At 40.7% G+C, this 14,638-nt stretch overlaps 1 protein-coding gene across 6 annotated transcripts in view; it reads right to left on the bottom strand.

Moving 5' to 3' along the window:
* The window catches only part of Grik1 (glutamate ionotropic receptor kainate type subunit 1), a 383,311-nt gene extending 371,471 nt beyond the window's left edge, over positions 1–11,840 (bottom strand). For all 6 annotated transcript variants that reach the window (XM_032900471.1, XM_032900473.1, XM_032900472.1 and 3 more), the window contains exon 1: positions 11,175–11,840. In XM_032900471.1, the coding sequence (XP_032756362.1) occupies positions 11,175–11,292 (118 nt within the window). In that variant the 5' untranslated portion in view covers positions 11,293–11,840. The remainder of the gene's footprint in view (positions 1–11,174) is intronic.
* Positions 11,841–14,638: the final 2,798 nt, after the last annotated feature.

Genomic DNA, 14,638 nt, shown 5'->3' with positions numbered 1-14,638 from the left:
TGGAAAAAGGATAACATTTGAAATGTAAATAAAGAAAATATCCAATAATAATTTTTTACTGTATGTAGACAAGATGCTGGGGAGATGACTCAGCAGTTAAAGGCATTAGCTGGTCTTCCAGGGAACCTGGGTGACAACATGTCCCTGGATTCCTTTCTGCAACCATGTGTTGTGGTTTGCCCTGAAGTTACTGTATTTTGATGCTAATTCCACTGCCCCAAGGACAGCTGCCTAGTCACATACTCAGGAATCAGGTGACTTCACCAGAACCTTGTCATTGATTTTGTAAAGTACAAGAGGGGCAGGTACAGGATAGAAGGAGGCCTGTCATTGGAGGAGAAGGAAGGATGGGCGGGAGAGAAGTTTGAAGGAAGAGGAGGAGACTAAGGGAGAGAGGAAGAGACAGGAGGGAGAGAGGGGAGAAGCCATGGCAGGTGATGTTAAGATTCTGCTCTGTGTATTTATAGGTTGTTATCAATGTTCTTAAGGGATGGATGATACTGGGCTTTGTATGTTTAAGTGAGCAATTATATCTTATCAATTGGATCTAAGATTATTGTGTTGTGTGTTCTTTTATGTGAGGGTTTGAGTGTAAGAAAGTATGCGGCTGGGATGTGTTTCCACTATATCTAGCAGATATCTTGGGGCACTGAGGTGCCAGACCTAGCAGGATAAAAGACAACCATTTTATTTTTATATTTTTACAACAACAACCATGAACCCTGACAAGATAATACTTTAACTTGCCTACCATATCCATTTTCTTTAAGGCACATTCTGGTTTCATTTTTACGGGACTGTCCTGATTTTTAAAAGAGTGTAGATTGGTGTTGAGATCTCTGCATTGTGAAGTTTTTATGCCTTTTGTTTGCCAATTATTTTTCATTCATCTACATATAAACTTTCCCACTTATCAGACAAGTTTCTGAGGAAAATGAAGGTGTTAAGAAAATAACAAGAAGGTGACTCAGGATATGGCCTGACTGTTGGGATCTCAGGCACTGTTAGCAGCCACAGTTTCCTACTCAAATGTTAGGTGCTTTAAAATTGTTGAGGATGTGGTTAAATACTCTTATTTTCAATTATTTAAAAGTTTTGCATAACTTTATGTATCATATAGAATATATGTTTTTTTAAAAAACTGATACGATTTTTATAGCTGTTCAAAGGAGTTTCTGTATGATATTTCTCTTTCCTAAATGCTTGTGAGGCCAAGAATGTGATACTGTGTGTATATGAGAACAAATGGTTGTCTAAAACATCTTTGTTGGATTTTCATTTTTTCTTTACGATATCTTCCCCATCCATTAGTCTTGTGCATCTTATGGTAAACGTTCCACAGAGGTAGTAAAGTATGATCAGTCCATCTCAGCAGGATTGTAAACACATCCATGTAGTCTCTGTTCAATATAGTCAAAGAGATAATTCTTATGACCACAAGAATTTCGAATGCAAATGCGGCCTGAGAAAACATCAACTTGGCAATCTTCTCGTGACTCCCCATGCTTCCTTTCTCTGTCCTTTTGTCATCAGTAATCACAGGGAAGGTGTTCATTCTCGCCCCTCCCCTAGATATTCAAAATGCAGCTAATGTTGTGTGTGTGTGTGTGTGTGTGTGTGTGTGTATTTACCAAATAGAATATTTGAGGCACAGGAGAAAATGCAACTGGCTTATCAATATAAATGTGTTTAGATTTGAATATATATAATATTTTTATGTTAGTGTACACAATAAAAAGATAATAATGAAGTTGGTAATATCATACATCATACTCTATGCATGTAATTACATAAAATCAGACAAATATTACATGCAGCATTATCTACTATAATAATGCATACAATTAATACACATGGTAAGGGTTGTATGCATTGCATTTTATACATTTAAGTATTAGTGTAAATGTTGCACAGCAAATAATCATACACATGTTTGTCTGCGTCTTAATTAGTATCTCTGTTATTTTATAAATGCATATAGATAGAGAAAGAGAGAGACAGAGACTGGTAGTGGTAGAGATGGTGGCTCTAATCACATTAGCTTTCTCCTTAAAACGTCAGGCAACTACAACGTAAAATTCTTTCACTGATGCAATTTTGGAAGTTTTGCCTCACGAAGGACCCAGAGTTGAGGTGAGCGTGTGATAATAGATAAATCTCATTACCTTTGGAAAAGTGGAGTCAAGGCTGGAGGAAGACAGAGCACAGACTGTGTTTCTAAGGTGAGGCCCATCTGATGTCCAGTCAGGGGTGTGGACAGAGATACAATGCAGTCAACACCAAAACAGGGATCAAACTGGGGGAACGCTGGTCTCACGGGTGGCCTGGAGGAATGTGTGCTCTCTAGAGAACTTTAATCTTTAAGACATTTGTATAAATACACATTGAAAGTTGACAGTGAACAGTTTGATATGACCCAATGGAATTTTGGGCTCTTGTGCCTAGTTAAGTTTAATGACAGAAAAATAATACTAGTTCCACATAATTGGCTCGAGACTATCCATGTCAGTCATAGCATAGCTGTATGTCTCCCTACAGTGGTGCCTCAGTTCATCCCAAAGGCACCAAGTGCAGATGTGCGCTGATGCCCCTGCTCACTATATCACCTTCAAGCTGATGGGCAGGGGAGTGACTTTCCTCAGAGATGTCAGGACAAAGCAAGGAAGAAACCCTTAAAGCTGGAAGGACTCTTATTACAGCCAGCTTTCACCATGCCTATCTGCATGCAAATGACTGCTTCAATCACCTAGAATCTGAAGAATGGCTGCTTTATCCAATCATGTTTAAATTGGACAAGAGTAATGACAGGAATCAATGTGAAAGAAATATCCCCGATTCTCAGTCCTAACAAAATGAACACATTTTCCCCGTCTCTACTCACTGTAAGTTCTCTATAAGTACAAAGAAATATAGGCAGCCATTGAGTGCTGAGAGTAAGAGAAATGGTCTTCCCTAGGGAAGAGCACACTACCTGATTATTCAATACTAAACATATATAATATAGACTACACTTATATATTTATGAATATCTATATATGTACACATAATATACACATATATTATGTGTACATTATTATATACATACACATACATGTATGTAACAAGAGAGACCAGAAATTTGAAAGATCAATGAGGGGAATATGGGAGTGTTTAGATGGAGTAAACGAAAGGGGGAAGTGATGTAGTTATATATGAATCTCAAAAAATAAGAGAAATAATTTAAAAAAAGAACAAATTGAATGTGACGTCATATCCTCAGGTCTGTATTATTCTATTAGTGTTTTCTATTTTAATGCAGAATTTGTTCGAAAGAACATATTTAGTGGCTTTTTCATAGTTTAAAGCTGTATGATTGTTTTCTTAACCATTCTTTGCTGTTGAACATTTACAATGGTTTATACGGTGTCTTGACAGTGCAGGAAGCAAGTGCAGAAATAGTTTTGTGGTTCAAGTGTATCCCAGGAAGTAAAAGAACACAAACTATCCAGGATTCAAAAGGTAAAGATTGCCTTTCCACTTCAGAGATGGCTCTCATCATCGATCCACTGCTCACATCTTTTACAATATAAACATAGCAGGGCCCTCTGAATGCAGCTTATGTTTATAGATTCGCAAGTTTTATAAACTAATGTTTTAGAAGTAGTTTAAAATTTAAAAAAGGGTCAAGGAGATAATCTAGTTGTTAAAATGCTTCATAGATACTGTGTGTGTGTGTTTGCATGTGTGTGTACAGTATTCTCTTTGTATAGTATGTATATATATGTATTAATATACACACACACATGCACACATGCATGCACGCATGCAGCATTCAGGACCATGGGAAGTAGAGACAATCGATTCTCCAATGCTTATTGGATAGACAGCCTTCAATTGGAGATCATCTCAAAAACTAAACAAACTTAACCATAAAAGAAGGTGGCTGACACCTGGGTAATAATACCCAGTATAGTTGACCTCTGATCTACACACACACACACACACACACACACACACACACACACGTGTACACACATACACACATACACACACAAACACTCTCTCCCCCCACATGCATATCTTTGCACATATTACACATAATACAATAAAATGAACCTTCAGAGTCGCAACTGACTTCTCATTAAAAAAAAAAAAGACCTGATTTTCACCATCCTTTTCCAATTTGAATTATGAAGTATTTTATCGGCTCTGGGAATTGAGTATCGATTTTTAAAGGCATATTTAAGCTGTTTTGCTAAGGAAGGAATTCTTGCAAACAGATTGTTGTAAGTTTCCATTCAAGGACATCAGCACTTAACCACCTTTAACAGAGTATATTCCAATGCCTAAATCAATATTCATAGTTAAATTACACTTAATTAAATATGAAAAAAACATGCAGTAGTTGAAAACTCAGAAGTTAATGACTAAGTCTCCATAATCTATTTGCAGAATTCTCAAGAAGACATACAGGGATTTTTGTCTATAGTAGTTTTTATACAAAATTTATTTTGTTAATAATTTTCTAACATGTACTGCTGTTTTTAATTTTGAGAAGATTCTTAGAAAACCCACTATTTAGCATACTATATGGAAGAGGATTTTTTTCTATTTCTCTTAATAGATTCACTTACATATCTTTATGCCCTGAGAGGAGGTAATTCCAGAAGTCCTGATATACTTTGAGACTTCTGGTTTTAATGTATTTTACTTCTTAATAAGGTTTTAATTTATCGAAGCAAGGAGTAAATAGCCCACAGAATTCTCACATAACAGCAGTGTCTCACACACATCAATATACTCAATGACTCCTGTTATACGCATCATGAATTACTGTGGCATATTTGTCAAAATTAAAGAGCCATTATAAATACTATAAATAATAAGTGTTGATTTTTATGCAAAGTGCTTAGATTTTACCTCACATCTTTTACAGTCTTTCATAAATCTTATGAGAATGCTACTTTACTTTTTTTTTCTCATTTTGTCTCAGTAAGTTTGTCTGTGGTGGGACTGTTCTATGGCTTTCCATGACCCTGTCACTCCTGATAAGTTATTGATAGTCTATATTGAAGAGAGACCTTGTGCTGGAACCTGTCTGCTCTTTTATCATCATCGGAGTCGGGAAAGACCAGATAGTCAAGATTCCTTTTCTACTCATTATGAAGGACTGGCTGCTATAGACTACAATGACCGTCTCCCCCTGCCTCTCCACCCCTGCCCTCCTTGGGAAATTTGACTCTTTGCCTGCATTCAATGCAGATGAAACAGAGACCAACCAGTTGGCTTTTGTGTTCTTTTAACACATGAGTGGGGCTTGGGAAAACACTTCCTCATTTTCACTGGGAGACGTTTCAGTGGTTGTGCATTGATTGCCATCCCTGGTTCTAGAAGCATCCTTTGCTCTGAGGACTCTTGAGTGTCAGCTGCAGTTGCACAGGAAGCTCCTGGGACACCATTGTTTCAGGCCTTCTCAGTTGACCAGGCTAGGAAACCCCTGTGTGTACATTCTAAGCTCTTTACGGATTGAGTTTTTTATCAGCCGTTAAAGAAAATGGATGTTCTGCCTTAACATTGACTGTTCTGGAATTTGTTCAGGATACTAAATAATTCACTTTAATCCATTCTCTTTTGCATCATTAAATGAAACTAGTGAGTTATGATGACACCCTATTCTCCAAATTAATAACAATTAATCATCAGTTTTCTACAAAATAAAGCAAACTGGGGAGTCTGATCCCCAAAATCCATACGGCTGAAGGGGAGATACTATGTATAATGTCCCAGAATGCTACCCCACTTCAGTAAGTATATATATGTTGAAAATTAAAGTCTCTGATTTTTAGTCATACATTACAATGAACCCTAGTTTCTAAATCTCCCTTAGAGCCTCTCTAAAAATGGATCATAAAAAAGGAGTGCAGAAAGTGAAATATACTTAGGGAGGAGCAGGACGTTGTGTCTGAGTTTCAGAAGTGCTGAAATTTTATTTTGTTTTCATTCCTTTGGTCAATATTTCTTCTACAATGTTCTAGATTCATACGTTCGGTGGGACACTGATACTTGTGATGCAACAAGAAATTGGGGTCCTTTCAGGTTTAAACAGAAGAAAAGTGGTTTTGTGATTTTATTTCTCTGAAAGGTTTCAATGTATTTGTAATGTACATATATATATATATGCAAATAGATTTCATGATTCCTGAAGCAACATCAACTTTGCATACTAGATCAGAGAAAGAGATCGTTCTAGATTACAGACCTCCTGTCCTGTTCACTAATAAAATGAAAATGTGTCTTCATTGACTTTCATGACCTCCCATGCAATGTACAGAGGTTACTGCAATTCACCTTTACTTCAGATCTACAAGTCTGTAACTAATCTTCAGCTGGTTAACCAGTTTTAAAATGGCAGTCAGATATGTGAATCTCCTTCTTAGATTTCTTCATCTCTGTCTTCTGATACAAATAGACTTTACAAACTTGGGGTTATATGAATGAGAATATGGAAAACAGGGACGACTGGGGTAAAGCTGCCACTGTCTCTGATGCTCTTCTTCAGATCCATGCCAATCAACCATGAGATGAGCTAAAAAAATGTTTTCTAGGCATACGTGTGTATTTCCTCTCCAATCTGATAACATTTATTGAATGTTTCCTAAAGGGAGCATGCTTCCTTGCTGCTAACAACATCAAATATAAGCCTTATCCATTCTCTGTCACATTCAATCATCTCACAGAAACAGTCTAGACCTCCTACATTCTATTAGAACATGGTATATGCATATATGTCGGAGCATACGCAAACTCATAAATATTTCACCTGAGTTTAGTGCTAGAACTTAAAAAACTAAATGCTGAAAGAGCTACCTTCCTGGTCACATGTTTTTAACAATTAGTGTTATGATTTAGTGAGAGTCTCCAAAGCACAGTGCTTCCCAATGAAAACGAAATCACAAACCACAGTCAAAAAGTCCAAGTTGAGAGGAACGTGGTAGGAACATCAGGTTCACAAAGTCAGTTTCATCCTTAAAACCAATACAGGGAGAAGAACAAGGCAAATGATCGTCTGACTTCAGGAGGTGCTAGAACCAGAACTCGGACTGTTTTTTTTTTTTTTTTTGTTTTTGTTTTTTTTGTTTTTTTTTTTTGGTTTTTTTTTTTTGTTTTTGTTGAATTTTTTTTTTTTTTTTTTGTTTTTGAAACAGACCTTCAGGATACTTTCCAGGACTATTGGTGGAAGGCCAAAAAACTTCCCAAAATGCCGGTGTCTCTGGAAGTGTGAACCTGTTTAACGTAAGCAGGTCTTTTAACACAAGAACAAACTCCCTTCTAGGCTCCTTTTCCAAGTTTGGCAGCACGAACTACTTATACTCTATGCATTCTCTGGCTGTAATGCGACCCTTCTCATCTACAGAATAAAGCACACCATTGGCAGTACATGGGCTGATGATTCTACAAAGGTTTGAAAATTTTAAAAAAAGTTTAATGAAAGGTAAGATAACAGCGGGTAGTAAATTGCTACAATATAAGCTTCAAGGGCAATGCATGCCTATCCTTTTGGTTTATGGTTGTATGACAGTTGAGAATAATTCATTGGATCTATGTTGTATGAAGAAGAACCAATGGCTTTAAGGCATAGGGACACCTGTTTTTAGTAATCTCTATCATTTGACTGCCTCCCCCAAATAAGGATAATTTTAAATATCTGGTGTTTGCACTGCCGTCGCAGCATCAAAATACGACAATACAAACCCAAGTGGGAACTTTGGGTATTGGCCTGTTAAGGTCTTTTAAAAATGGTGCTACAGACGTAAAACAAACAATTGACATAAAACAAATAAATTGGGCCTCTTAGAATACAGAATTTTCACTGCAGATTGCCGCTTCATCATATAAATGCACACATGTCTCTTTTTATGTGAGACATCTAACTACCTGGTTTTCGATGTTGCGTAACTGCTTTGTTGTAAGCTGCAGAATTGGTATTTTACTGTCCTGTGTGCCACACGAGGACCAGACGCGAATACTGATAGCTCCAGGTGAGGGATTTAGACTTGGAAGTACTAAATGCTTTAGAAAAACAAAGCGCATTAGAATTTAAGCCTAGGATCCTAAAAAAAATGTCACCCATAAAGTTAAGTTAAAAGCAAACCACAACAATAATGCGATTGACCCCCAACCACTCCGTAAAGGCCCCTCGTATGCTATCTCTCGTGCCCTGTTCCTATTAATTTTCATTAACAGGACACTGCCGGTCCTGTTAGCTTTAACTTGACATCTCACACACAATTACAAAGGCCTGCGGAGAGTGGCTAACTCTCACTGAGACACACACCCAGTAAGTGACGGAGGTGGGACCCGAGCCTACACACGTTCCGCCAAGTCCTGTTTCAGAAGCTTGGCCACCCCCTTTAGTCCCTAGCTTTCCCCTCACGTTCATGACTGCTGAAAAGACAGACTAAGTGTATCGGTAAATAAAGCTTTCTGTTACTAATAGAAAGGGTCCTTCCCCTTTACGCCCGCCCACATGGGGTTATTTCCCCCATGGATGGAGGCATACTACGTCTGGATATTTTAGAGGGTGCCGATGATGGTGAGGCTCACAGGCTAGCTAAAGTATATGGTGGCTAACTGCTTTCTGATATATACCGGCACACAGAAGAAAAGCTGAACTGACTCCAGCTAGTGATACGTTTTAGACTCATTTTACATCCTCTGTAAGATACTGGAAGAGTTCCTCGATGCAGTAGTGACATTTAGGGTGCCACCCTCTACGGGATTCCCTTTGTGGTTTTCCAGCTTCATATGAGATTTTTACCGATACAATCATATTCCAAGACATATCCTCCACAGACCCATGCTAGAACCTGACGTGTATTCATTTTCAGTAACTTCTAAGATCCCATGTGTGAAATTGATTCTAAATTTGCACTTTCCTCAGTTGCTAAAGTTTGAGCAGCTACTCCAAGAAAGCTCCGAAGCGCCATTTGGCTGCCGTTTCCATATAAAGGCAATTAGAAGCGTCTGGCTTTTATCCTGAACTTTAAGATCGTTTAAGTTATTGAGCAAGCGCGTACATTGATAATCAGGAGTCTCTGTTGGTTGACTGGGAACTTGGCGGGTTGTTGGGAAGAGAAAGGAGAGATGAAAGTGGATACGATTTTATTTCTTCTTCTCACACACAGAGTTTTGTTTAGTTCTCCCATTCCCTTGATATTTCGCATTCCACAGTGGGCTTGACTGACAAGAAACTCACTGTGAAAGGCAGGTTCCCTCTGAGACAATGCTGGTTTCCCTGGTGCTGAATTTTGTCATTTAGAAGCTATGTGTGGGGCCTTACATACGGAGTGCCAGTGCCCATGCCAACAACAGGTCACACAGGGCTATAGAAGGGAGACAAGTGCGCCGCACATAAACTCCAGCTGTGTGCCTCCTATAAGCGCTAGCACATGCCATGTTTTTTCATACTCTGTAGCTTATATTTAAAGGAAAGAAATTTGATTGTTTTGTGGTAAATGTCATAAGGTCAGTGAGGGATGTTGGTTTCATTTTGAAAACAACTTTCAAACAGCTGATTGTGGTTGCTTAGGCCTTTGCAAGCCATTTCTAACCCAAGGTTGTCATTTTTCAAGATGCAGAACAAAAAAAAAAAAAAAAAAAAAAAAGCAAAACACCTATTAAGTTAATAGCCCCTGGAAACTGTTACACATTTTCATTACTTTGTCTTCTTCCCATTATTGTTTTACTAAACCAAGCACTGACAGCATCCCCAGTCCAGTCTTGAATTTCTCTTGGGCAATGATTGTTTTATTATAATCAATTGTGATTCTTTACCAACCATTTGGAAATCTATCATTACAGAGTCTAAACGGTGTAATACATGAACATTTCCCTCCATAGTTTAGAAGAAACATTTTCCTTTCCTTAAAAACTACACGTTCTGTGCCTAGAGAAAACGCCCTTCAAACAGTAAGTTTAGTTTTTGGAGTGGGGGACATATTCAGTGCAAAAGTAAATAAACAAGCCGTAGGTTTAGAATTTTTCTGAGGGTCTCACTAGTTGAAGTAGTCACTGAGGGACCTGGATGGCTTAGGAGCCTCACTGTGAACTGCTCTGCAAGGTGCCACTCAATCAATTCTTCGAAAGAGTATGGGTTGTAAACCTTGGAGTCTTGAGAGATGGGGGAAGCCGGGAGACCGGTCAGCAGTCAACATTTCTCCTAATGGCTCTCCCTCTAATAAGAGTAGGGACTGATAAGGCACTCCGAAAATTAAAATACAGAACCTACAGTAGTTTGAAAGGAAAAACTTTGGAGGTTTGTCAGCGCCCAAAGCCTAGACCACCACTGACCAAATCTTGGCAGTGAGGCTGTACATGCAGCTACATGAGTTCACAATGGCCATTCTGTTAGAAACGCTGGCCTTCCGCTCTGTGACACCGCAGGAATTCCATCTTTAGTGTTCTATTAGTCTCTTTTAATCTCTCTGGAGGTTTAAGCCTAACCTCTCCTGGAAGTTGTCTGTTTTGGGGGATTAGAAGACATTGAGTAGCAAGCAGATGGTAAGATTGGGCAGGGAAAGGAAACTTTAGTAGTCACTGACCATCTCCTTCCACCCTCCAGCTCTCCAGTGGACACCTTCAGACTTTCTAGACTCCATACAAAAGAACGCAATTTAGAGATGAAAACTTGAAGGCTTTGGGCTAACAGGCTGTGTGATATATTCCCGTGGAGCTAATGGTTTGGGGATTCTATTGTTAAGGCTCTGACATGCTTTTCTGTAATCCGGACTAGTGGACTGGTGCATATCCACTTAGGCACCTGGAAGAGAGATTTTACCCCGCCTCCAATCGCCCAATTCTAGTGGTCAAAGGCGCGCGCGTGACTTGGTGGTAGAGTAGGAGCCAGCTCAGTTGAGCCTGGTTCCCTGCACTATTGCTCGGGTTCTTAGATCTCTGATTGAAAAACCCGCCAACCATACATTCCCGGAAAGCCTGTACCTGTCAGGAGGGAAGCAGTGACGGACTCCCGCTTTAGTGGGAAGCTCTGGGTGCTCAGTGACCCCCTTCTCCCCAACTCTCATCCCCGCACCAGCGCGCACTGCCTCGCCCGGGGCGCGCTGAGCCTTCGCGGGTCACAGAGAGCGACCGCGACCCCTGGAGCTCATGGCTTGGAGCGCTTCCGCGGGCTCACTCACCGATCCTGAGCACTTGAGGGGAGGTCTGAGGGAGGATGTAGCACAGGAAATAGAGGAGTGTCCAGCTGGTGTCCCTGGTCCAGAGCCCGGGTTGGATAAGGACTGTGCTGCGCTCCATCTTTCAAGCTTCTTAATTCATGCCGAAACCCAGTTGTGGCCTCACGCCCGCAAGATGCACCCAACTTGGGCTGGGTCCCCGCCTCATCCTCCCGGAATGCTCCGAGTCTGCACACCGCGCGCTCTCTGCTCTCAGGAGAGCGAGGTGGAGGGAACAAGCGTGGGGACGTGAAGCGGGCTTCCGAGAGCGAGCTGCTCGGGGCTTCTTGCACCGGTCGTTAGCCCATCACTGCTCGTCCTCGTCCTCCTCCATGGGCTGCATACCTCCAAGAATCGGCAGGATTCCGCTCCTGGAGCCCAGAGACCAGCTGAGGAAAGTTGCTACCTCGGTTTGCTGGAACGGCTCACTCATTCGTCCTCTGGTCAGATGCAGAAGTGATGGGTGGGGGAGTGGGGAGAGGGTTCAGGGTGCAGTGAGGAAGAGAGAAAAGGAGGGAAGATGACACCCAAGGAGACAGGGAACTGGGTGAGTTGGTGCAGCGCTCAGACCAGGCAGGATGAGCTCCAGCAGGTTTACTGTGATAGAACCTCGGCTTTTGCTTCTTTCTCAGTCCTGCTTTGCCTCCTCCCCTCTTGGCCCCACCCTTTATTTACTGCCCGCCCCAGCCAACCCTACTAACCCAGCCAGACACACTCAGTAGCGCGCATACTCTCGCGCACGAGCTCGCAGACACACACACACACACACACACACACACACACACACACACACACACACACTTCCACAGTGCACTCACACATGCAGCCACTGTCCCTCAACTTTGCGCTGTGGTGCTGGAAAGTCTATTGAGTCTTGCATCCCCAAGACGGATCAAATCTAACCTATTGGTCCCTAGGCAAAGGGAGTTCTGCTATCCCCTGTAAATGACAAGCTTATACCTAGGTTCCTATAACGGGAATCTTAGAGATGCCTAACACGTGATAGGAAATAACAACCTCAGAGGGTAATATTTAAAAATTACCAGAGTTTCCATTTTTTAACTCTGAAAAGAATGAAGAGAAAGGGAGAGGAGGAGGAAGAAGAAGGAAAAGAAATAGGTACTCTTCAGCCTTTTAAGATTATAGCGACTCTTCCTACTTGGACAGGGCATAATGTCTTGAAAATTGCTTCCATTTACAAGAGCAGAACTGAGAAGAGGCCCGCAGCTTTTCTAAATTTCTTTTGACTGTCACATTGGCGCCCTGGAAGTAGGCTATTTTAACAATGTAGGTTTAGAGACCATTTCTCCGTAGAAGGACAAGGACACGTCCCTTGGGAAATCAGCGTTTGCTCATGTTGGCTTAATTTCCTATGAGCTTTCTGGGGAATGTTCCATATAAATGTTTGCTGGTTCTGTATGAACACCTCAAGGTGTTCTTTTTTTTTCCTAAGTAGGGATTTGGAAAGTTGATCTAAATTGAGTTAATTCATAATAGAAACACTTGTAATTATATGAGTCCAGAAAGTGAAAAGATTACAAGAGTAGTGTGTCTTAAAATTCACTTAATCCACAAGTGCACATTGAGTAGCTTGTACCTGGTGGCAGAGAGTCTGTTACCTGAAGAATTTATCATGAGAAAAACCACACTCTCTTTTCTAAGGAGAGGTTTTAGTGTCACTGAGGGAGGCTAGCAGGTCAAATTGTATGTGTACTTCTCCGTTTTTCCAGATGAGAGTTGAGGAAATAAAACAGGTACTCCAATGAGATGATTCATGTAAATTTAGGGGGAGCACCTTACCAATGAAAAGGATCAAGGACATAAATGGCTGTGGCCAGAGACATGAAGCTCTTGTATTGAAGAAAGAGGGCCTTCTTTGTGTTGGTTAACTGAGAAGAAAGGTAAAAGTAAGAATAGGAAATAGAATTAAAAAAAACTTCAACTTATTTTAAACTGTTTCTAAAATCAGATAGAAACAAAGACATGATCTTCCCCAAAAGTCAACTATAGTCTCCATTATCCATCCATTTCTCCATCCAACCATCCATCCATCCACCACCCAACCATCCATCCATCCATTCATCCAACCATCCATCCATCCATTCATCCAACCACCCATCCAACCATCCATCCATCCATTCATCCAACCACCCATCTGCCCATCCATCCTTCCATCCATTCACCCACCCACCCATCTGCACATCCATCCATCCATCCATCCATCCATCCATCCATCCATCCATCCATGAAATGAATATTGAGGAACTACTTTCTATGTAACGTTGTGACAAGCCTTAAACACACAACAGGAATATGGTTGCTGCTAGCAAACACATAGAAACATATAGAAATGTGGGTCCTGGGACTGTAGCTCAGTGATAGAACTCCTACCAGGAGGTACATCAGGCCCTAAATTCTCTCTCATACATATATAGTCAGTTTTAGAAAGCCATACCATGGGTGCAAAGAAAAGAAGGAAACTGACCTCATTTAGGACTTTGAAAGGACTGTCATCATATTGATTCTTTGATCAACAACTGGTAAATATTTCTGAAAATGAGAATGAAAATTAAAAAAAAAACTATCAGCTTATTTTTAAACTTAACACATTTTAAACACATCTAGTCATTCACTGTTCTTGATCTATCCAGAGCTGAGGGATAGTAGGTGAGATACTGCATTACACAGAATTCTTCCTGTCTTAAGAAAATGCAGGGACAAAGAGTGGAGTAGAGACTGAAGGAGAGGCCATTCAGAGACTGCCCCACATGGGAATCCATCCCACATGCAGACACCAAACCCAGACACTATGGCTGATGCCAAGAAGTGCATGCTGACAGGAGCCTGATACAGCTGTCTCCTGAGAGGCTCTGCCAGATCCTGACCAATACAGATGCAGATGCTCGCAGCTAACCACTGGACTTATAACAAGGACCCCAATGGAGGAATTAGAGAAAGAACTGAAGGAGCTGAAGGGGCCTTATCTGTCATCAATGGAAGGGCAGGCCCTTGGTCCTGTGAAGGCTTGATGCCCCAGTGTAGAGGCAGTGAGGTGGGTGTGAGTAGGTGGGTGTGGGAGCGCCCTCACAGAAGCAAGGGAAGGGGGATGGGATAAGGGGTTTGAAGAGCAGAAACTGGGAAAGGGGGTAACATTTGAAATGTAAATAAATAAAATATCCTCTTAAAAAGATTTTAACAACAACAACAACAACAAAACCCAGAGAGAATTAAGGTGGTTTCTGACCAACTGTTTTGTTCTAGGTTTTTAGAACTTTCTAGATGTTTTTTCCAAATCAATTAAAAACAAACAAACAATAAGACCCTCCTGTTGTGTGTGTACTCATTTCTAGATTTCTCCTTACCTTGGTTTACATAGACCTTATCTGTGAGGAAAACTCCCATGACTATAGCCAAAGGGAAAAGTGGGA

This window comes from Rattus rattus, chromosome 4, assembly GCF_011064425.1.
Source record: "Rattus rattus isolate New Zealand chromosome 4, Rrattus_CSIRO_v1, whole genome shotgun sequence".
Lineage (NCBI taxonomy): Eukaryota > Metazoa > Chordata > Mammalia > Rodentia > Muridae > Rattus > Rattus rattus.
The sequence above is the reverse complement of the archived record's forward strand: the minus strand, read 5'-3'. Positions and strand labels throughout refer to the sequence as shown.